Source organism: Astyanax mexicanus, chromosome 17 (assembly GCF_023375975.1).
Source record: "Astyanax mexicanus isolate ESR-SI-001 chromosome 17, AstMex3_surface, whole genome shotgun sequence".
Lineage (NCBI taxonomy): Eukaryota > Metazoa > Chordata > Actinopteri > Characiformes > Acestrorhamphidae > Astyanax > Astyanax mexicanus.
The window spans coordinates 25,176,721-25,201,831 of NC_064424.1; the positions used below are offsets into that span (position 1 = coordinate 25,176,721).

Sequence of the window (25,111 nt, forward strand, 5' to 3'; positions counted from 1 at the left end):
AAATCCGGGGCTCAGCATAGTTAAATATATTAGTTTATTATCTGATCAGTTGGATCCGGTGGAAAACAATTTTAGGACTAATAAACTCATTTAAACTAAGTATAGTACTAAATTCTGGTTATCCACAACATCCAGCTTCTAGCTAACTGGTTAGCTAAATACATTTTCGTTAATTATAGCTTACAGTAATCCTGCAATCCTAAAATAATAAGAACAATTTGAAAATTAAACAGTTATTGGCTGATCAGGTACATCAGGGCAAGTTTAACATATATAGTTTTATTTTCTCAAAACTTGATTCGTGTGTTTTCCAAAATCCAAACCTGCATGGCCCTGTGTGAAAAAAGTGTTTGACTATAATCCCAATAACTGGTTGTGCTTCCCTTAGCAGCAACAACTGCACTCAAGCGTTTGTGGTAACTTGCAATGAGTCTTTTAGAGCGTTGTGGAGAAATTTTGGCTCCACTCTTCTTTACAGATTTGTTTTAATTCTGCTACATTGTAGGATTTCAAGCATGAACCGCCATTTTTAAGGTCATGCCACAGCATCTCATTAGGATTCAGATCAGGACTTTGACTAGGCCACTCCAGATTCTTCACTTTGTTTTTGTTCTGGAAGGCTGTGATAAATGGAACCATGAATTCCACTGTCTACCAGTCTACAAGTCCTGAAGGAGAATATCTGGCCCTCTCTTTGTGACCTCAAGCTGAAACAAACTTGGGTTCTGTAGCAGGACAATGATCTAAAACACACCAGCAAGTCCACCTCTGAATGGCTGAAGTAAAACAAAGATGTTGGAAAGGCCTAGTGAAAGTCCTGACCTGAATCTTATTGAGATGCTGTAGCATGACCCTAAAAAGGTGGTTCATACTCAAGAACCTCTTCATGTTGTGCTTATATGTCTTGTCTTTGACTAAAATTTAAATTACTGTGTTGATCTGAAACATTTTAAAGTGATACAAATACATAGAATTTAGAAATTATGAAGGGGTAAACACTTTTATTATATTATACTGTATGTCATATTAGAAAAATATACTCAACTTAAACTAATTTTTTTCTGTTTGTTGTATATTTACATATTTCCATGTTTTATTTTTCACTATTATATTAGTTAGAAAACTAAAAAAAATATACTAAAAAAATGTGCAGGGCACAGTGGCCTCAGCTAACATCCCTAAACCACATGTATTAAATTTGCCTTTCAAAGCTACTGAAATATTCAGAATACTCAGACCTCTTTCATTTTCTCTTCCCTCCTCCCTCTGTGGTAGCGACTGTTTTCCTCTTTTCTTTCTGTCTCACTTGTACCAGACGTGTGTCCATATCAGAATGAAACCATTTAAAGATAATTTCCTCAAATATTAGGAATTAGCAAGCTGACAAACCTTATTGTTGATAAAGATAAATAAATAAAATAAAAAAGACAAATAAATTGCTAGCACAGTGGAGTAGGTTAAATCAAGTACAGAAAGTTTTATTTATAACTGATTAAGGTTCATTTAAGTCTTAAGTGTGAGCCAAAGTGAAAAACAGTTTAAAAAAAAAACAAGATGATAAAAATATAAAATATAATTAAAATTAGGCTGAGATGGTGCCAACATAAAAAGTGGTGTGTATTTGGGGCATGTAGGCCTGTGTGAAACCAAACCCAAACGGAGTAAATAAACAAGGAAATAAACTCATCAACTGATCTGGACCAGAGAAACCAACTACAGGTGTAAAAACACTCTTAATTCATACAAATAGAGAGGACAATAAAAACAAAAGAATATGAATCAGTGACAGAAGAGGAAAGTGAAGATGCAAAGCATGTGACATCTACAGTCTTTCCCAGAAGTGCAATCAGCTTGGTGTGAAGTAGATGTAAAAAAAAAAAAAAAAAAACTGGATCAGTGATAGTTAGGTTTTGTGACAGCTGCAGTCACAAGTTTGGTGACAGAGACAGGGGCAGCCTTTGATTCTGACACAAAGACTTTCAGAAGTGGGTTGACTTTGTGATTCAAGATGGGAAACAGTAGAATCACTGTGGTCAGTTTTTTGGGTTGCATTTGTGTCTGAATGAGCTAAACAGGGAAGGTCTCTGTGTTCTAGGCAGCAGGCTTTTCTGTGCTTTGAGCAGCAATCTTTGCAGTGAGACGCGCCACAGGTTTTGCCATAGACTGAGCAACAGCGGATCTGAAAACCAAAAAGGAATAAGGTTTAAATGCAGAACACAGGTTACAATCATCATTTAAAGCATTGACCTCAAAGCAATGTTACAGCTTAACTACAAGCTTAACTAGAAGCTTTCATTTTCATCCTCATTTACATAACATAACATAACCTTACATAACCTGATTTTTTTGTAAAAAAAAAAGAAAGAAATTAAAATTATTTTGACAAAAGAAAGGGAAATTTAATAAAATATCCAAAATTGTTATACAGATTATCATAACCCTAACATTTTTTCACAATGCTCAATCTAATGTCGAACACATCTTTATTCTTTCTCACCTGTGAGCCTCCAGCCTCTGCTCCTCCATCTCCTTTAGCCTCTCCTGCTCTACTTCCCCCAGCCACTCCTGTATCTCCTTCACCAACACCACTGTGTGTCACCTGGCAAAATATATTTAATACATAATATTGATATTTATATGTGACATATTACAGTGCGACAGTCATAGATTCTGATGGTACGGTTATAGTCGGAGGAAAATACTCAGTTTGATTATTATGTGCCATTTATTTGCCAACGATATGGATGTATAAAATCACATTTGTAACCCAAGGTTTTACTGTATTTTTCCCCCAAACTTTTGCTGTTGGTGTTTTAAAAAAAAAAAAAAAATCAAAAAAGTAAATTTGTTTGGCATTAAATACACACATTTCTGTTTCGTTGAGGTTCTACAGTTATAATAATAATGATAAATATAAATATATTTGTCACTGCTTTCAATAACACTAAAAGGCACAGTAAAAGGTGTGTGTTTTGATGTGGGTTTTGAGTTTGTTTTTGAAGGAGGGGAGTGAGTCTGAGCGTCTGATGAAGGGAAGGACTTTCAGAGGGTTTGCTGTAATATGTTCCTTTGTTCCTTGCACTTTGAGGTCTAAAGAAGTCCCTTGTGTCCATTTTCCTTTTTTTAGACATCCTACCAAACCAGGGGCGTCGCCTGGCCTGGGCTTTTTTCCAGCAGCCCTGAATCATTTCGCTAAGCTGAGCTGTATTATTAATGAGGAGACAGACACTGACCGCTGTGTAAATGGAAAATCTCTAATCACGGAGCCAGTTCAAGGATAAAGTCCAGCCTTTCAGGAGAAATAGCCAATCAGCTTGCTGGTTTTGCGGAGCGCAGTGGGCTAGTAAAATGCCCCACCCTGCCTGGCTGGGGAAGATTTTTGAGGGTTTTTGAGTTCTTGCAGTGGGTTGCAGAGCTAATGTTAAAACATATATGGATATATGGCGATTTTTCTAAAAGAAAGGTAACAGAGCTAAACATGTATATTGTTTCTGATAGCTGATTACAAAGACTCATCTCTGAATCAAAGCACACAGATTGAACCCACTGTGTGTTTAATATAATACAGCCTGTGACAGTCTGTTACCTTAACTTTAGAATTAGCTAGTTTAGATAGATAGTCAAGGTTTGAGAAAACAAAAACTATATATGTTTAACTTGATGTACCTGATCAGCCAATAACTATTTCATTTTCAAATTGTTTTTATTAATTTTGGATTGCAGGATTACTGTAAGCAATAAATAACGAAAAATAATTTAGCTCGCCAGTTAGCTAGAAGCTGGATGTTGTGGATAGCCAGAATTTAGTACTATACTTAGTTGAAATGAGTTTCTTAACCCTGGTGTCTGCTCTAAAATTGTATGTTGAAAAACAAATGTAATTAATCACAGTTAATCACAGAAATTGAATCGATATATATACAGTGAGTCCAAGAAGTATTTGATCCCTTGCTGATTTTCTTTGTTTGCCCACTAATAAAGACACTATCCTTCTGCACTTTTAATGGTAGATATATTCTAACATGGAGAGACAGAATATCAAGACAAAAATCCAGAACATAATTTTAAAGAATATATTTTAATTAATTTGTATTTCATTGAGGAAAATAAGTATTTGATCCCTCTTGCCAAACACACTCAATACTTAGTGGCAAAGCCTTTGTTTATGTAGTTAACCACAAGTTTAGCACACACACCAGGGGGAATTTTGGCCCACTCTTCTTTGCAGATCCTCTCTAAATCATGAAGGTTGGTGGGCTGTTGCTTGGCAACTCTGACCTTCAGCTCCCTCCATAGATTTTCGATCGGATTGAGGTCTGGTGACTGGCTGGGCCACTCCATGACCTTAATGTGATTTTTCTTGAGCCAATCCTTTGTTGCCTTTCCTGTATGTTTAGGGTCGTTATCATGTTGGAAGACCCAACCACGGCCCATTTTCAGATCCCTGGCAGAGGGGAGGAGGTTGTCCCTCAGGATTGTGCGGTACATGGCTCCATCCATCTTCCCAGTGATGCGGTGAAGTAGCCCTGTAACCTTGGCAGAGAAACACCCCCAAAACATTATGCTTCCACCTCCATGCTTGACGGTGGGCACAGTGTTCTTGGGGTCATAGGCAGCATTTTTCTTCCTCCACACATGGCAGGTGGAGTTGAGGCCAAAAAGTTCAATTTTGGTCTCGTCTGACCACAAAACCTTCTCCCAATAACTGGGTTCATCTTTCAAATGATCATTGGCATACTTGAGGCGCGCCTCCACATGTGCTCTCTTCAGCAGGGGTACCTTTCGGGCACTGCAGGATGTGAATCCATTGTTGCGCAAAGTGTTGCCAATTGTTTCCTTGCAAACTGTGGTCCCAGCTGCCTTCAGGTCATTTGCTAACTCCTGCCGAGTGGTTGCAGGACGATTTCTGACCGTTCTCAGCATCATTGCCACCCCACGAGGCGAAATCTTCTTTGGAGCACCGGGCCGAGGTCTGTTGATTGTCATGTTATACTCTTTAAACTTTCTGATAATTGCACCAATAGTTGTTACTTTCACATCCAACACCTTACTAATCTTTTTGTAGCCCATTCCAGCTTTGTGAAGGTCAACAATTCTGACTCTGAGGTCCTGTGACAGCTTGGTTTTACCCATGTTGGAGACTTGAAATCTGTGTGATCTGTCTGATTCTGTGGACAGGTGTTTTTCACACAAGTGATTAGTGAGAACAGGTGGCTTCAGGTCAGGTAACAAGTTGATTGGGAGTGTCTAACTGGTCTGTAAAAGCCAGAACTGCTAATGAATACTAAGGGATCAAATACTTATTTCACTCCATGAAATACAAATCAATTAATATATATTCCTTAGATTTATTTTCTGGATTTTCTTTTTAATATTCTGTCTCTCCATGTAAGAATACATCTACCATTAAAAGTATAGAATGATCATGTCTTTATTAGTGGGCCAACGAAGAAAATCAGCAAGGGATCAAATACTTCTAGGACTCACTGTATATACAGTTGTGGTCAAAAGTTTACATACACTTGTAAAAAAACATAATGTTATGGCTGTCTTGAGTTTTCAATAAGTTCTACAACTCTTATTTTTCTGTGATAGAGTGATCGGAACACATACATGTTTGTCACAAAAAACAGTCATAAAATTTGGTTCTTTCATAAATTTATTATGGGTCTGCTGAAAATGTCACCAAATCTGCTGGGTCAAAAATATACATACAGCAACATTAGTATTTGGTTACATGTCCCTTGGCCATTTTCACGGCAACTAGGCGCTTTTGGTAGCCATCCACAAGCTCCTGGCAAGCTTCAGGTCGAATGTTTGACCACTCTTCTTGACAGAATTGGTGCAGTTCAGCTAAATGTGATGGTTTTCTTGCATGAACCCGTTTCTTTAGCACTGTCCACATGTTCTCAATGGGGTTTAAGTCAGGACTTTGGGAAGGCCATTCTAAAACCTTAATTCTAGCCTGGTTTAGCCATTCCTTTACCACTTTTGATGTGTGTTTTGGGTCATTGTCTTGTTGGAACACCCAACTGCGTCCAAGACCCAACCTTCGGGCTGATGGTTTTAAGTTTTCCTGCAGAATTTGGAGGTAATCCTCCTTCTTCATTATCCCATTTACTTTCTGCAAAGAACCAGTTCCACTGGCAGCAAAACATCCCCAGAGCATAATACTACCACCACCATGCTTGACAGTAGGCATGGTGTTCCTGGGATTAAAGGCCTCACCTTTTCTCCTCCAAACATATTGCTGGGTGTTGTGGCCAAACAGCTCAATTTTTGTTTCGTCTGACCAGAGAACTTTCCTCCAGAAGGTTTTATCTTTGTCCATGTGATCAGCAGCAAACTTCAGCCGAGTCTTAAGGTGCCTTTGGCTTCTTTCTTGCACGGCAGCCTCTCAGTCCATGGCGATGTAAAACACGCTTGACTGTGGAGACTGACACCTGTGTTCCATCAGCTTCCAAATCCTTGCAGACCTGCTTCTTGGTGATTCTTGGTTGACTCTTGACCATCCTGACCAATCTCCTCTCGGCAGCATGTGATAGCTTGCGTTTTCTTCCTGATCGTGGCAGTGACACAACTGTTCCATGCACTTTATACTTGCGTATAATTGTCTGCACAGTTGCTCTTGGGACCTGTAGCTGCTTTGAAATGGCTCCAAGTGACTTCCCTGACTTGTTCAAGTCAATAATTCGCTTTTTCAGATCCACACTGAGTTCCTTTGACTTTCCCATTGTAGCTTTTGTAGCTGAGTCTAATCACTGGGTCAAATGAGCCCTATTTAAATGGGCTCATGAGAAGTCAACAGCTGTAGTCAATCAGAATCACTTACAAGAAGTGAAGAGGCCATGACATGAAGCTAATTTGATTGACACAACTCGCTACATCACCAAAATTGACAAATTTTGTTGCTGTATGTATATTTTTGACCCAGCAGATTTGGTGACATTTTCAGCAGACCCATAATAAATTTATGAAAGAACCAAATTTTATGACTGTTTTTTGTGACAAACATGTATGTGTTCCGATCACTCTATCACAGAAAAATAAGAGTTGTAGAACTTATTGAAAACTCAAGACAGCCATAACATTATGTTTTTTTACAAGTGTATGTAAACTTTTGACCACAACTGTATATATATATATATATATATATACGTATATATATACGTATATATATATATATATATATATATATATATATATATATATATATATATATATATATATATATATATATATACACACATGTATATATATAAGGTATGTATGTGTGTATGTATGTGCCCCACCCCCGCCTAATGCACTGATCTATTTTCTGGCTGAAAAACTGAACGGCACGCTCATATGGTGTCCAGCAGTAACACTCCGGTTCAGACTTCCATCTCAGACCCGGTTAGAGTTTTCTCTCTCTCTTACTCATCCACTCGCACACACACACACACACACACACACACATCCTCACAACCAATTTTACAGTCCAATTTATCATGCATTCTTTATTCCAGCACCCTGCATAGATTTTTATCTCCCCTCAAACATACAAGTATATACTATTATTTTAATTGACACCACTACTATACATATAATTGCATTTTACATTTCATACATTCATTCTTTTATGTACATTTAAATATCCACTACAAAACAAATGCGATTAATCGCAGTTAAGCACAGAATTTTGTTGTGATTAAACGGATAAAATGTTTTAATCGATTGACACCACTAGTATATATAATAAAGAATGCATGAATGCAAATTGGATTGTAAATGTCTCAGCTTGGTTATGAGGATTTCTGAATTTGAACTTAATTTGATGAGTATAAAAATCTCACAGGGCAGGAAAGTGAGGGTCTGTGTGTGTGTGAGAGAAAGATGGCGATGGTGATGAAACCCGGACTGGCCTAAAATGACCAGTTCAGTGAAAAACAGTAGGTAATTCAGCCAGTGATTTTCTCACGCCAAACAACGCAAAATGCAAAGCCGGCTTTAAACTTCTCCACAACAGTATCTCGGACCTGCCTGGTGTGTTCCTTGGTCTTCGTGATGCTTTCTGTTCTTTAAACAGAACTCTGAGACTATCACAGATCAGGTGCATTTATATAGAGACTTGATTACACACAGGTGGATTCTATTTATCATCATCAGTCATTTAGGTCCACATTGGATCATTCAGAGATCCTCACTGAACTTCTGGAGTGAGTTTGCTGCACTGAAAGTAAAGGGGCCCGAATAATATTGCATGCCTCGCTTTTCAGTTTTTTATTTCTAAAAAAAAAGTTTGAAATATCCAATAAATTGCGTTCCACTTCACGATTGTGTCCCACTTTTTTCACAAAAAATTACAATTTCATATCTTTATTTTTTTAAGCTTGATATGTGGCATAATTTTGAAAAGTTCAAGGCGGCCGAATACTTTTGCAAGGCACTGTAGAGAGGGGAAGTAAGGGTTAGATAAGATTTTAAGATTTAATTCATATTTAAGCTTAAGAAGTTTTTAACCTTGTAAACTCGACAGTAGTGACGCCATATTTGCATCGATAAATAAAACCAATAGTAAATAGAAGGGTGCTTGAAGGGTTGACCAGATTCTTAGAGGATTTCACCCCTTCCTCTTGTAACTCTGCAAAGGGAAAAGGGTTACACTCGAAAACATGGGGTAGGGGAACGAAAGAGAAATAGGATTGGGTCGATGTGTTTGCGGGGGGACGTCTACACCCTTGCTCTAAATTGATGCAAAGTCTTCTTTTATTATTTTAAAAATCCATTCTCTACTGGTATGTACAAATATGCAGTTATATTTGCAACTGGCATTATTGATATTTATTTATTTATTTACAAAAGATGCATTTTACAGTACCTGTTCATTTGGAGTCTTTGGTTTAAGGCATGTGTAAATCATCACAATCAGTATTATGAGGAAGATGGCAAGCAAACACCCGAATCCTGCCAACTGGGACAAAAAAACAGTTATTAATAATAATTCTCACAGTGTAGAAGAATGCATGTAGAATAATGTGACAATTATAATTTGTTTACTGATTACTTTATCACAGCCTGACAAACCTTGATTTTAATGAAAATAATTTAATGGGCAAAAATAGTAAATAAAATTTCAATCCATGGCGCTGAAGGGCTTCCAGTTAAAAACAAACTCCAGCAGCAGTGTGGTATCACAGCACACATTATTGGTTTTAGTTCTACTGCAGTGCTGAAAAGAAAGAATGAACCACCACCCAAATAGCAATAGCTGCTTAGTGGTGGTCTCTCCTGTAGGATCCTGACTAGGGATGCAACGGTACAGTGTGGCCACGGTTCGGTTCTTATCGCGGTTCTTGGGCCACGGTATCAGTTCATTTATGATATACCAATATTAGAGCTTAGATTCTCTGCCCGAACCCGACCGAAGATTTCCCACCACACTCCTCGGGTCGGGCTCCAGGAAATAGACTGTGACATAAGCATCTGTTTTAACTGCATTTTTTTTTATATATATAAAGCTCTGGCATGATAATCACAATATAACCAAGTATTATCATTAACAAAAAAAAAAAAAAAAACGAAATAACAAAAACTGAAAGTAAAAAAAAAAACATTTTCGTTAACTGAAACTAATAAAAACGGTAATTAAAAGAAAAAAGGTAACTAAGTGGAACTGTATTAAGAGTTTATAAAACTAACTAAAACAAACTGAAATTACTGATAGAATACACTTAGTTTTTTTGTTAATTTATAAGCTCTGTTTTCGCTCCAGCAGTTTTACAGCGGGTGGTGTTGTGCCAAATCTGCTTGCGAAGCAGAGTCAGATTCGGCACAACAGCAGCAGCGCGCGGCACCTTGCGGTCCATGGGGTTTGTTCTTATTTATAACGCTAATGCTAGCCCCAAAATAACAACAGAAAACCCTGAGGAAGCTGCAGAATGGGTTTAGAATATGAGCACGAGGGAGCACCTGTTCTGTAGTGAAACAGGAGATACAGTACCTGTTGTGAGTAGCTCATACACCAGAACACCCCACGCGAAGGATAAACTGATAAATCTCTCTCTCTCTCTCGCACTCACTCATAGTTGATAATTTTGGTAAAAATTAGGGAAACCTGTAAAGTTTATTGAGTTTTTGAGTTTGTTTGTGTTTCTCAGATTGATCTCTCTAATGTGATGTGTAAAAACTAATAAAACCTAGCAAACTCACTCTAAAAACCAATTAAAACTAACTGAATTGGACAAGAAAAGGTGAAAACAAAATCAAATTAAACTATAATGAAACATTCAAAACTATTATAACATTAAGTAACAAATCAAACTGTTTAAAAAAATTCACCAGTTAGAATGTTATAATCATGCAGATCTGGGTGTGGGAAAGCTTCTCCACTTGTCCGCGTTTGATGTGCAGCACTGTTTAGCTTGTTCACATTTTTATTAAATAATTGGTCTGCACTCCTTCAGTGTTTCAGTGTTCATTTACATCATTCTGAACAGATTTCGCTCATTCAAACGGCCTGAAAACAACCAGTTTATGGTGGTATGGAGAAGGAGGAGCACTCACTGCAAGCTCAGCAGCCCCTCCCCCTGGCAATTCAATACCAGAGCGTTTGTTCGATAAAATACAGAGAACCGTTGCATCCCTAATCCTGACCATTGATGAACAGGGTGAAAGGAGGATAATAATATAGTATTCAGAGAAACAGATACAAGCTACAGTCTGTAATTATAGAAATAAAAGGACACTGTAAAGAATAAGTGAAATAAAGGTATAGCAATTGAAATTAAATGTTAATGTCTTACCTTCGTTATGTAAAATACTTTCCGTGCTTCTTGCTGGGCCTGAGTCAGGTTTTTGCCTTCGCTGCACCATTGCCAGAGAGGCACCACCCTGCTGTCAGGATTTTTTTCATGCAAATCCGCTAACAAACAAGATAAGTATCTTCCATCACTGAAGAATAGGATAATCCACACAATAGGTGGACTAATAAAACACAGTATTTCCCATTTGGTACAACAACAACACTGCATTTTAGGAGCTGTACTGTAATGGAACTGAAAAAGGTAAACTCCAAACACAACAGCAATTGTCATTGGCATAGTGAGGTATAAAGCGAAAAAAGCCTGTGTGTATCCCTGTCTACAGGGACACACAAAGTCATTCTCTACAAGTTTTTCTAGAACAACAAGAACAAGGTTAAAGAGCACAGTAATACTCCAAGGGCTTCCTTTCAAAAATTCTTTAAAACCTTGCAGTGCCATTTCTGAAACCAAAAAATGAATGACCCTAGCATCTAAGAATCTGGTCTGTCCCTTCAGACGTGTCACTCTGCCTTAAATATGAGAAGAAGGAATGGGTGGAACAGAAAGAAAAACTAAAAGAAAAAAAATGGAATTTCTGTGGTTCATCACCCCCCTGGAACAAACTTCCCATAACAGGTTTTTCACATGACTGAATAACAGAAACACATTTACTGTACATTTTACATTTATGTTGTAACCGAATATTATGATTGCCAAATTGCCTCCTCCAACTCAAGTGAAGTCAGCCACCACAGACATCCCAAGTTTAATTTATTTAAATTAATTTCAGAGCATATATATATATATGTCTATATATTACTAAATTTCCTTCAGGATAAATAAAGTATCTATCTATCTATCTATCTATCTATCTATCTATCTATCTATCTATCTATCTATCTATCTATCTATCTATCTATCTATCTATCTATCTATCTATCTGTCACATTATCTCACCTCAACATGCCTTTTGAAATCATTTAGTCCCCCGTGGGCAATGCTGAAATCACTATTACAAATTGTACAGAGGGCAAGACTTTCATTGTTTTTTTACCTTTACCAGACATGAATATACCTTAGAGTAGTCAGGGGTGAAATGGGTTTTGATGGGAGCCATGATGCTCCTTTTCTCTCATTTGTGTTCACTCTTGGGCCAGTCGTTCTAAATTATGGGAGATCTTATCTGACTTGCAGGCATCAGGGAGCAGACTCCCTTTAACTTCGGGAAGACTTGGGAAATCTGCCACCAACTCTTTTCCAACTACTGCTGATGTAGCCCTACCGAGAAGCATCACAGCACTCGGAGGAAAGCACAGTGACTTAGCCATAGACTGTATATAAGTAAGGACAAGATGTCCTCCATCACTCTCATTATGCCGTTTTGAAGCCAAAATATGGCTGAAATCGAAGCTGGCATCTTGCGTGCGCTTGCGCAGTAGAGGAAAATTGGAGCCAGAACTGGTGCGGCAGAGGTGGGAGGCGGGGCCGTGTGACTGCCCAAACCCCGCCCTCCCCCTTAATTACTCTTTGCGTTTTACATTCATTTTCACCAAACAAGTTACTTAACTTAGATAACCTGAGTTGGCTAACCTAGTTAACTAGTTAGCTAGCGTTAATTACCTAACGCTAGGTTAAAAACCTAACCTAGATACTAAAATTAGGGAGAGGAAGTATTAATACTAATGCATTGATGGAGGGAAATGATCCACTTACCGAAAAAACTGCAGAGAACGTTTCCCTGAGGTTCTGTTACAACAGTTAACTACTGTACAAGCCATTGCTTTACTTCAGAAATGTCATTTTTAACAGTAAAATCTGAATGTCCGAAAGATCCGACTGTGAGCTCCGTGACTGAGCCACAGGCGATCTGTCAATCAACGTACACTCAGCTGTCAATCACCACATCGCCACACCCCTTTAAATATCACGGATAACTCCTATAAAACATATTAACTGTTTAAAAAAAAACACTGGGGGTATTACACAGGAGGGAAGCTTGCAGAATGTACAGAACCCAACCACAAAAAAAATCCTGGATGTGTAATTTTAGATTAAAGATTCTGCCATTTCTCATTCAGTTGAATGGAAATAAGCAGGGTTAAAAGTTGGGCAGAGGGCAGAAAAGACATAATTGCTTTACTTTTCAACCCCTATCGTGCTTTCCATACTTATATACAGTCTATGGACTCATCTCTGATACATCAGCTAACAGACGCCTGTGATCAACATCTCTTTTGAGTTTCTAGTTCTTCTGTTATGACACAATCCTGGGAACTCCCCTCAAATTCACACAGTACTCTTTTTATTTAGTTTTATAGGATAGAGGATAGATTTGGGTGATCAGCACCAGTGTTAATTTTGACAACAAATTTTGATTTAGTTTTGTCATAGTCTTGTGACGAAAATACCATTTAGTTTTAGTTTTTAGTTTTAGTTGTGTAATATTGTTAATGTTTGAATGTGAAATATATTTATATATGAACTAATGTATATTATTATTGTAGGTATGTGACTATAAATATTTTACATTTAAAATTTAGTTCTAGAAATCAGGTCGTAAAGCACTAACCCAGCACACCTACTGTAGCTACATTCTATACATGAGGTCAAAAACACGCATTCACACACTGTCCTGTAGAGATGCTCTCAGGATGTATTTAGAGAATTCATGAGTTAAAAAGAAGAAACTTATGAGAAAGTGCTGTAAGGAACTACTTTACACAGACTTTTGGGTTAATAGATTAATTTATTTTATTGTTATATTTTCGCTACAGCTTTTTCCTTTCTGACCTGTTCTTCTTTCAGCACTAGCTATATGTTTTCTCACTGTGGGACTAAACAGATGATCTCATCTTAATTAGTGAGTTCTGTATCAGTATAATATAAACTTTACAGAACAGCAGTACAGTGTTTTAGTACACAGTCGAGTTAAACACACTATTAGCTCATGAAATAACATGGGCATTAAAACGCTGATCTCTGCATGGAGATCTGTGGGACTCTGGTCTGCAGAAGCCTGAGAGATTGAGACATTCTGCACCGTTTACACGTTGTCTTGTTTTTCGCAACGTCAAAGGAAAAATACATGGTCTCTCCTCTCCCTGCCGACACTGTCGAGTTGAGTTCCAGTCGAGCCCCATAAGTATCGACAGATCACAATTCTCCCGCCCCTCCACCTTTGCTAAAATAGTAGTGATTGGATCTCTTCCTGATTGTCCCTACCTTTCACAAAACTAAATCAGTTCTGATTGGTTGTCGTCCCTGCCAAATATTTTTGTCTCGTTTTTATTTGTGAACGAAAATGTCAGTTAATTTTGTCTCGCTTAATTTTTTTATGCTGCTTTTTGTCTTGAAAAAAAGCTTTGTTGGCGAAAACTATGACAAAAATTACTCGTCAACGAAATTAACACTGCTCAGCACCCCTAAATCTCTGATAATCTGATTTCATTACTGCCAGAGCTTATGTAAGCATTTCAGTGGAAAAACAAAAACTCTGGGGCAGTGTTCTCAATCTGATACTTGTGGGGGAACAGAAACAAACCACTTCAGTCTATGCTATATGATTTCATATGGGTCTCATGCAAATTCAGCAATTTGCACAACCACTGCAGACAAACCAAAAAAAGTCCAGAGATGAAAATGCAACAATGTTTGCATAAATCATAAACTGAAATGAACAAATAAAAATAAGCCAAACATTCATTTCCCAACCCAAACAAATACACACTGCTATAATACCAAACAAGAAATACATATAATCAAATCAAATCAAATCAAATTTATTTGTATAGCGCTTTTTACAACAGGTGTTGGCACAAAGCAGCTTTACAGAAACATGATTACAGGACAAAGAGTCAGGCAAAACATTAATATAATGGACAAAATATATTAAACACCTAAAGTTAGGAAAGTAACTAACAAAGAACAAGTAAAAGAGATGCCCTTTCTTTCTCGTGATAGAGTTTCAATATCTTTGAACCCGCAAGAGCGTCATAAAGAAACCTTTCCATCAAAGACTGCAGTTTTAAAGTTGCATGTGATACAGTGTGACATACTGTGCCATCATATTGCACAACACCTGCTCTCAGACCCATGGTTTAAAAAAAAGAACTGAGTCAGAACAAACATTTAAATGTATTTATGTATTTAATATATTTATTAAAGTTAAGTGATGCTGGTCTTTTAAAAACCTTTTTTTGATTTATTGTGGAAAGTTGTGTAGCTGATAGTGCTGCTAGTTTGTAAACACTGTCAATGTTGCACTATCTTGCACTAAATGTTCATTAAATATTTATTTAATTATGAGCTCAACATTTTCAGTTCATTGCTATAATGTTTAATTTACTGTTCTGTATTAAGTTAAAGCGATGCTGTCATTCATGCAGAGGAACAAGTACAACATTCTGGAATAGAATTGTTTGCGCGCAGGTTGTCTTCAGTTGTTGACGGGGGGGTGGGGGGTGGGGGGTGGGGGGGAGGGATGGGAAGGTTTGATGTTGGTGCGCGCAGTTCTTATTCAGTTGTTTCACTCGTTTTTAATCGTTTTTAGGTTTTCAAAAGATAATTTCAAACCGACCTCAGTAAATTCTTAATAATAATATATATATGTATATATATATACATATATATATTATTATTTTTTTTTTAAACAAGAAGTTTCAAAAGGGCACTTTGGAAGATAAAGGGCAGAGTTGGTGGTCTATGTCTATGTCAGCACACCACTGTTAGCTAGCAGTTTGTCCCATGTAGCTTGTGTTTACACGGTAAACACGCAGACTACAGGCTACGATAATACTCACCTCTGAATGGTGAAAGAGCTAGTGTTAAAGCAGAAATCGTTGGCAACAAAAGATTAATGAAATAATCAGAAGTGAGAACACCCCTATATTTTCCTGTTGTTACTGTTGTGTTTATTTTTTTTCAATCAAGTTTTTGTTTTATTCTATACTCAAACAAGGAGCTATTCAGCACAACATATAGAGCAGAGGTCACTAATAAGCGGGCTGCGGTCCAAACCGATCTTTATGGTTTACATGCTTTGCGAAACAACCGAGACAAGAGTCCAAAATATTCCACTTTACTCCACCTGATCAGAACTCCTCAGCAAGCGCTCTCTTTGCTCCCAAAACAACCCTACCTTAAAACTAAGGCAGCCCCCCCGGGGACAAAAGCATTGGCAACTTCCCTCATCAGTTTTACCCACAACATAATAAAGTCTGATAATAATATTAGTAATTATTAATAATTAATTAATAATATTAAATAAAATAAAACTACTGTTATTTTGGCCAAGTTCAGAAAACATTTCTCAATATATTGTATGATTTGTCATTCATGTAATTATCATGACAGGGAGGCACAAATCTAATATAAATAAAATTAAATAGAATAAATATAGCATTACAGATTCACATTACTACTAGGCTTCTTCAGTATACAGTATACAACACTGAATCATAACGCAAATCAAAAAATGGCGATGGTCCGGACCTTGGCCTGGCGAAATTTTCTCTAACTGGACCGAACTGAATTCTAATGAAATACCTCTGATATAGAGAACGCAAAAGGAGATACAAATATTCATGCCTTGGCTTTTGTTGTGCCTGTTTCACTCTGGGGCCGCAAGGGGGCGCTGGGCACAAATGTCTGATAGTGAACCAATGTCCTGGAACATTCTTTCCAGAACTTTCCACACTAAAACGTCTCTGTTTCCTTTTCTTGTTTACAGGTGAGCAAAAGGCATAAAAATGTACTTTAATTTGTAACAAAATAAATGTAATAAATGTTTTAATGTAATCCTAAAACGTTTAGTAACAAAAAAAGTTGAACCTAAAGATGTTTTCTTAATAGAGTGTGGGCAACTACGTCATGGCGCGTTGCATGCTGGGTAGCGGCCGCCATGTTTTAGGACACTCTATCAAAACATAAATGGACCGTGCGAAGAGCAAGTGCAAGATACCTTACCGCGATAAGCTAAACAAAGAAGCAAAGGAACGCTACCTTGAGAAAATTGAGGGAATTAATGGGCTTGATCCGTACGAACATCATGAGTGGACAGGTGATTTTAACGAGCTACCACAAATTACTATTCCTGACGTGTTTAGCTACCTTGTTTGTGGCGTGAGCGCCTACACATTCGAGCAGTTCAGGAATTATAAATCTCTCGAAGCTCATCTTCAGTTTACCAATGGATGGGTGCAGGACCTGCAGATTTTCAGAGTCAATGACCAAAAAACCGTCGTTCTCACAAAGGTAGATGAACAGTACACACACACACACACACACACACACGTCTTTCAACAAGCAAACTTTTAAAGGCTATAGACTGCATTACATTTGGTCATTGCAGTTTGCAGGCCAAACACTACTGTGACATGTTTCTGGTGATCAGTGTAAAACATGAAATCTATTGTTTTGTGTTTTATTATTGTCTTTCACTTAGACCACACTGGGTAATGTGGTTTACTTTTGCTTAGTGTGGTCTCTAGACAAAACACTACTATGACATGTTTCTGGTCATCAGTGTAAACTATTAAGGCTATTCTGACCTTCTTAATTATTATTATTATTATAGTATTAATTTTACAATTTTTTTGTCTTAGGTTTTGCACTCTCAGCGCCTCAATGAACCTCCGCTTCAACCCTGGGTGATTGTCAGTTCTAGTGGCCAAGTGGACTGCGCGCACTGCACATGCATGGCTGGCATTGCAGAGTCTTGTACACACATTGGGGCTCTCCTGTTTAAAATTGAGGCTGCAGTGCGTATACGCGTGACCAAAACAGTCACTGATGTTCCAGCTTATTGGATGATGCCCACTAATGTTGACAAGGTTCAAGCAGAGGTAGGTTACAAGATTGACTTCTCCACTGGTGCGGCTAAGAAGAAGGCCCTTGACAAGTGCATCAGAGGGGAGAGAAGTATGCCAAGTATACGTACTCGTGTTGGTTCCAGAAGTCTGTGTGAGCATAAACCCACACTTTCAAACCTGTCTCCCTTGCTTCAGATTTTGCACACTCATAGCAAGGCTGTTTGTCTTTCTGGAATGGAGGACTACTACCATCATTATGCAGACCCTGTTAAGCCAGTGGTAGTGCCAATGTCATTACTGCATCTTCGTGACAAAGGAAAGGATGGATGTGAACTGTCTGTTCTGCAGCAGCACTGTGAGAGCCTTACAAACCTGGTGGCGCTAACAGAGGCACAGGCAGCAGCAGTGGAAGTTCAGACAAGACAGCAGCATCGATCCCCTGTCTGGTTCACATCAAGAGCAGGAAGAATAACAGCTTCCAATGTCCACGCTGTTGTGTCCACCAGTGTCACTGCACCAGCCATGTCGATTGTGAGAAAAGTGTGCTACCCCAAAAAAACAGCAACCACAGCTGCAATCAAATGGGGGATAGATCATGAGGAAGAAGCAAGGCAAGCCTATGTCAAGCTGACAGCAACCCAACATGAGAACCTGAATGTGGAGAAATGTGGGTTTATAATAAATCCATCCTTTCCAGAAGTCGGGGCTTCTCCTGATGGTTTCATCAACTGCACATGCTGTGGGAAAGGGTGTCTGGAAATCAAATGCACATTTAAGTACCAGAACAACTTCATCATGCAGGCCTGTGCAGGTGACAGCAATTTTTGTCTCCAGCTAACTGATGGGGAACTAAACCTTAAGCAGACACACAAGTACTACAGCCAAGTACAAACACAGATCTTTGTGACTGGGTCAAAGTATTGTGACTTTGTAGTGTGGTCACAGAAAGACTGTGTTGTAGTTCGGATCTTACCCAATATGGCCTTCTGGACGACACTTCTGGCAAAGGCACAGAACTTTTTCTTCAAGGTGTCTTTACCAGAGCTTGTAGCTTGTTACTACACCCGAGCAGCTTCCACAGCGCCCAATGCTAAGCCTTTAACTGAAATACAGCCATCTTGCACAAGACCAGGAAAACAGACACAAAAGAACATGACCAAAATGTGGTGCCTTTGCAAAGGGCCCGAAGAGCAGGATGACATGGTGGCTTGTGACAATGAAAACTGTGCAATTCAGTGGTTCCACTTCAGGTGTGTAGGACTCACTCAGGCACCTTCAGCGAGTGAGCCATGGTTCTGTGCCACATGCACTAAGATGCAAAAATGTCAGTGACACGCAAGTACTTAAAGGTTACACTTCCACTTCTTTTGCCTCTTTAATTTATGCCTTGAGTTTGTTCTGAAATGCTTTGTTCTAAAAAAAGGAATAATAATTCAGACTTCAGAAGTGTTTACAATTTGTGCCCCGCTTTGGGTACACTCAGGTCATATGGTAAAACAGTTTGTATTTTTGTGATTCAATGAGTTCATACTTATGTATGCATTTAGTTGTTTACCATTGTATTGTTTACTTTATCAATTTTGTTGAAGGTTGCACTGCTACTTTACCTGTTATATGCACTATATTTTGTATGTTAATTACACTGCCACTTTACTTGTCTGCACTACATGGTTTACTTGAATATGCATTTATTTGTATACCTTTTGTATTACATGTTTATTTCTGTTTTGTATGTTGATTGCACTACTACTTACCTCTACATTGGTTCTATGAAATTTTGAGTGCAATGGGTTTCCATTAAGATTCTTTCAAAATGCATTGTATTTATATTTCAAATGTTGTATACTTGTTTACATTGCCAAGTCACATCAACCTGTTGTATTTGCAGTTCATTTACCATCACCTCTGAATGTTTACATACATGATGATAGCACTCATTATTGTTACACAAATAAAGAGACTTAAAACTGAAGTAGTTTTGTTATTTATTTACAGTGTGCATCATGAATAATGCCTTTATGTTGCAAAAATTGCATATTCATTTCACAAGTTTTTCATGGTTTCAGAACAACACTGGGGCACATATTAGTCAAAGCACAGCACACAGACACAACTTTGTCCAGTAAAACCATGTCCTCACCTTCACAAGGGAGCACCATGCTCAGTGGTATGTTCCCACTTAGTATGGTGTATTTTGTACGTACACATCCAATCACCCTCTCCACATGGACCCTAAGGTGAGCTATCTTCCGTGTCTCCTCAACATCTTTTGCGTCCAGCTGGCAGCGACCTCTTGTGAACGTGGGGATTTTTACTTCTGCACACATTAGTCCAACAATGTCCCTGATGTCAAATCCACGATCAGCCAAAACCAAGTCTCCAGGCAGTAGTTTTTGAAGAAGGCCACTGTTTTCAGTCACATGCTTGTCACTCGCACGACCTCCCCAACCTTTGGAAATGAAAGAGACAGCTCCTTGTGGTGTGATGCCAATGAGATACTTTAGAGTGTGCTTGTGTTTGTAATGGGAAAATGTTTGTGCTCTAGCTTTCAGATTTGATGCTCTCTCAATGTTAATTTCAAAGCAATCCACAATGACTGCAATACGATTGCCAAAAGCCTCCACAAACTGATGTGGCATGCTGCCTTGCAAGCAGTGTCTCTCTGGCCAGTGCACCAAAGGGCTGAGGTGTGTAAACATTACACCTATGGTATCTCTAAATGTGGTGGAGACCTTCTTTCGGTCAATGCAGAAGAGGTGTGCAATGTGTTGGATTGGCAGATTTAGCCTCAGGCGCATTAGAGTAAGGATCAGCATCTGAAATTGTGAAAGTTTTCGGCCTGTCTGTGGGAGACAGGGAAGAAGCTGAGTCAGCACACCCTTCAAAACAGCAAAACACGGAAGCCCAGTATAATACCTGACCATCACATCATCATGAAAGAATTGCTCATCCATTTTCTTTCGGGACAGCTCTTCCTTCAGTTTCCTATTCTCCTCCAGCAAGCGGTTAATTTCGTCATTTCTGTGGCTGCAAAATCCGCATTCGAGCTGGCCTTCAGCATTATCCTTGGAGGCAACTTCATCCACCTCTGACCCCGGTGCAGCTTCATCCACCTCTGGCCTCTTTGCATCTACACCTGGGGTTTCATCCATCTTTGTCAGACCAACTAGATCCGGTGGGACTGAAGGTACAGTGTTGTCCCCTGTGACAGCTTGCTGTCTCTTTGTCCTACGGCTAAATCGTTCAGTGTGCGTCGCTTTGACTTCTGTGTGCCCAAGATGTAAAGAAGGTACCCAGTCAGGATGGCACTCTAAATATTCATAGGCTGGCTTCCCTGAAAAAAAGACAGAATTACTTGGTTGGTTGACTGACACACACATGCACATACCTACACACACATACATACATACATACACACACCATACACACACACAATCACACACACACACACATGCACATACCTACACACACATACATACATACATACATACATACATACATACATACATACATACATACACGCACATACATACATACATACATACATACACACACAAATGCACATACCTACACACACATACATACATACATACATACATATATGCACATACCTACACACACATACATACATACACACACGCACATACATACATGCATACACATACACACCATACACACCTACACACACATACATACACACACACACACACACACACACACACCATACACACACAATCACACACACACATGCACATACCTACACACACATACATACATACATACATACACACATATACACACACACACACATACATACATACACACTGCGCTGTGCAGCTTGACGTGTGAAGTTAGCACGCTAGCTATGCATACATTGATTATGATTGTTCACTCGGGTTTAGCTAGATAGTAATGCCAGCAACAAGCCAACAGTCCTAAACCATGCAAGTTACATATGATTTGATTAAACCTTACCTGTGTGGAAATGTCGTGAGCACACAAACATGTGTCGGGAAATACTGCTGAAGGTTATGTTTTTGCGTCTTACAGCAGCCACCCATGCTATGCGGCGTCTCTTTGTTAGCTCTGCGAGCTGTGATCCTCCGTGTTGCTTCCAAGCTGGGAAGCTGAAAAAACGCACTCCATTTGAAATACGTTTCCCCCTCCGGTCGTGGGAGCGATTGTGGCACTTGATAACGCAACAAGCATTCACCATTTCACTTAGTAAACAAAACCGCCAAACAAACACCCGTCAAACCGTCTCTGCCGAAGCTTCCGTGTCCTAAAATCCCACAATGCACTGCGTTGTTTATGTCTGCTGACGTCACGTTCCCATTCTCTATATATTGTGTTGATAGAGCCTAGTGAATGCTGGCTAGCTGCTAAAGAGACTAAGCTCGTGTTACTCCTAATAGCCTTCTCTGTAAACAAAATGCAGTTTAGTTCAAACTGGTGATTAATACAGAGGATATAGTTTTGAATAAATATATTGTTGAAAGCCTTGTTCACGTTGTATGAGCAATAAATACAGTGTAAGTTAAATACTGCAGTTTAGATAAACCTATTGAGTGATTGAGTAGTGTATTGTCTGAACAGTACTGAGTCCTTGACCACAGAAACCTGAGTACATTTGTGTAAATAAGCTTAAAAGACTGTTAATGATATTGTTCTATTGTCGCCTGTTATTAGTTATACCCAAGTACCCAAGTATTATTACTGTGAGAAAACAATATAAATGTGTTTGATTATTTTATCTTTTTGTGTGTGTGTGTGTGTGTGTGTAAGCATATCACTACTTTTCATACTTGGTTAAAAAAAAAAAAAAGAAAATTGTGTAGTATAATTTGAAATTGATAAACTTATCTGTGAATCAAAAGTATAAGTTCAAGAAAACCGCTCTTGAAGAAAATGAAAGAAAAGTAATAAAACACTCTTTTCAGAATTTTCCACACTAAAACGTGTCTGGTTCCTTTTCTTGTTTACAATTACCAAGGTACAGGCAGCCATATCCTGATACAGGTAACACTAGTGTTTAGCGCGGTTAGTGGCAAATGCTAATACTGCTGGAGAACTAAACTGAAACTCCTGCATGTGGCTTTACTGCTCTTTACAACCAGATTGGTGCAATTCATACATAAGGGCACTGGATTATATTTTGGGAAAATTAAAGTAATGGGCTAATGGGCTTTTTAAGACATATTAAGTGATACAATTATAAAATATCTTGAGAGAGATATGTTAATGTGCATAAATGAGCATGTGGAATATGTATTATTGCACTAATGAAGATATAGGGCATCACCCTTGCAACACCCCAGGTACATTATCAGGACCCCGTTAGGGCTCGCCACCCCCAGGTTAAAAACCTCTGTCCTACAGTTACATAACTTCAAATCCAAAATCTCCTTCTGGAATGAAATGTCTCAACATTATAAACTTACCTTTTAGTTGCCTGATCTGATCCAGCACCCAGACAACACTGCCATCTATTGGGGAAACCTCTAAACACCACAGGACATAATCACTGATGCTTAGTCATGCGTTAAAAACAGATCATGCTTGATTCTTTTAGACTCTTTTCTTTTCTAACGGGAACTACACACTCATGTTCACACTCTGAATGCTGTGGTTGTTTTAAACCATTTTGTTGATTTGTTCACCTGAAATTATATCAGGAAACAAATGAACAAAAACAAACCTTCACACCACAAAACTTCCTCATGCTCTGCTTGGCATGAATGACATAACAGAAATTCAATGGTTTAAAGTTTTATACGAGTGCAGGTTATGCAGTCTCTTGATCTGAATAAGTTAAACAGGTCCTAACATCCCTGAACAACCTGTGAGGGTGGCTAACAGCTGTAGTTTTGTCATGTTAAAAAAAACATGTACTGCTGCAACAATTGCACAGCTAAAATATTTTATTTGCCTATGCAAGAGAACTTTACTTAAAATAATAGGCCTTAACTAGCTTCTTATGGCTATGGCTTATTTATGTGTGTATATATATGTGTGTATATATGTGTATATATATATATATATATATATATGTATATACATATATGTATATACATATATGTATATATATACATATATATACGTATATATACGTGTATATATATATATATATATATATATACAGTGCCCTCCATAATTATTGGCACCCCTGGTTAAGATGTGTTCTTTAGCTTCTCATAAATTGAGTTTTGTTCAAAATAATATAGGACCATGATGGGAAAAAAAAAAGTAAAGTCCAACCTTTAACTCAAGTAAATTTTAAGGGGGAAATAAAATCCCTGACTAAGAAATAATTATTCTTCATAAAATCACCTGTTCCACAATTATTGGCACCCCTAACAATTCTTAGGAAATACATTTAATAAAAGTATTTCTGTCACTTCTACAGTAGTTTACGAAGTTGATCAGAGTATGTAGGAACATTTAATTAGTAATTCACAACTTCCTGTTTCCCTGGGGTATAAATATGACGTGACACAGAGGCCATTTATCTTCAACATGGGAAAGACAAAGGAACATACCATTCAAGTGAGGCAGATGTGTGTTGACCTTCACAAGTCAGGCAATGGCTACAAGAAAATCGCTACTCGCCTACACCTGTCCATATCTACTGTCAGAGGAATTATTAAGAAGTTTAAAACAACTGGAACAGTGGTAAACAAGCCTGGACGAGGACGCAAGTTTATTTTGCCACCACGCACAGTGAGGAGGATGATAAGAGAAATAAAAAGTTCTCCAAAGCTCACTGTTACAGAATTGCAACAAATGGTAGCTTCTTGGGGTCACAAAGTCTCCAAAACAACCATCAGGCGCTATCTACATGCCAACAAGCTGTTTGGGAGGCATGCACGGAAGAAACCATTTCTCACTCACAATCATAAACGCAAACGTTTGGAGTTTGCTAAGCGGTACTGGGACTTCAACTGGGACCGTGTGCTTTGGTCAGATGAAACAAAGATAGAGCTTTTTGGCAACAAATGCTCAAAGTGGGTCTGGCGTAACACAAGAGCTGAGTATTCAGAAAAGCACCTCATGCCCACTGTGAAATACGGGGGGGGGGGGGGGGGGGATCAGTGATGCTGTGGGCCTGTTTCTCTTCTAAAGGCCCTGGGAACCTTGTTAGGGTGCATGGCATCATGAATGCTCTAAAATACCAGGACATTTTAAAACAAAATCTGGTGGCTTCTGCCCGAAAGCTGAAGATGGGTCGTCACTGGGTCTTTCAGCAAGATAATGACCCTAAACATGTGGCCAAATCTACACAGAAATGGTTCACCGCACACAGAATCAAGCTCCTCCCATGGCCATCTCAGTCCCCAGACCTCAACCCCATTGAAAACCTGTGGGGTGAGCTGAAGAGGAGAGTGCAGAGGAGAGGACCCAGGTCGTTGGATGATTTAGAGAGAATGTGCAAAGAGGAATGGTCAAAGATCCCTCTTTCTGTATTCTCCCATCTTGTGAAACATTACAGGAGAAGATTAGGTGCTGTTTTGTTGGCAA

General features: G+C 38.6%; 3 protein-coding genes across 4 annotated transcripts in view; 2 read left to right on the plus strand and 1 right to left on the minus strand.

Annotated features, from left to right (window-relative positions):
• The window catches only part of rpl35 (ribosomal protein L35), a 657,733-nt gene that overhangs the window by 8,852 nt on the left and 623,770 nt on the right, over positions 1-25,111 (plus strand). The window lies entirely within an intron of this gene.
• On the plus strand, positions 16,636-18,925 carry LOC125782473 (uncharacterized). Its single transcript, XM_049466671.1, has 2 exons — positions 16,636-17,036; positions 17,387-18,925. The coding sequence occupies exons 1-2, from the start codon at positions 16,713-16,715 to the stop codon at positions 18,923-18,925; spliced, it is 1,863 nt and encodes a 620-aa protein (XP_049322628.1). The 5' UTR covers positions 16,636-16,712.
• Positions 19,562-21,931, minus strand: zgc:113019 (uncharacterized protein LOC550590 homolog). The gene is made up of 2 exons (XM_049466265.1): positions 21,569-21,931; positions 19,562-20,927 (listed from the first exon to the last, which is right to left on the minus strand). The coding sequence occupies exons 1-2, from the start codon at positions 21,807-21,809 to the stop codon at positions 19,648-19,650; spliced, it is 1,521 nt and encodes a 506-aa protein (XP_049322222.1). The 5' UTR covers positions 21,810-21,931; the 3' UTR covers positions 19,562-19,647.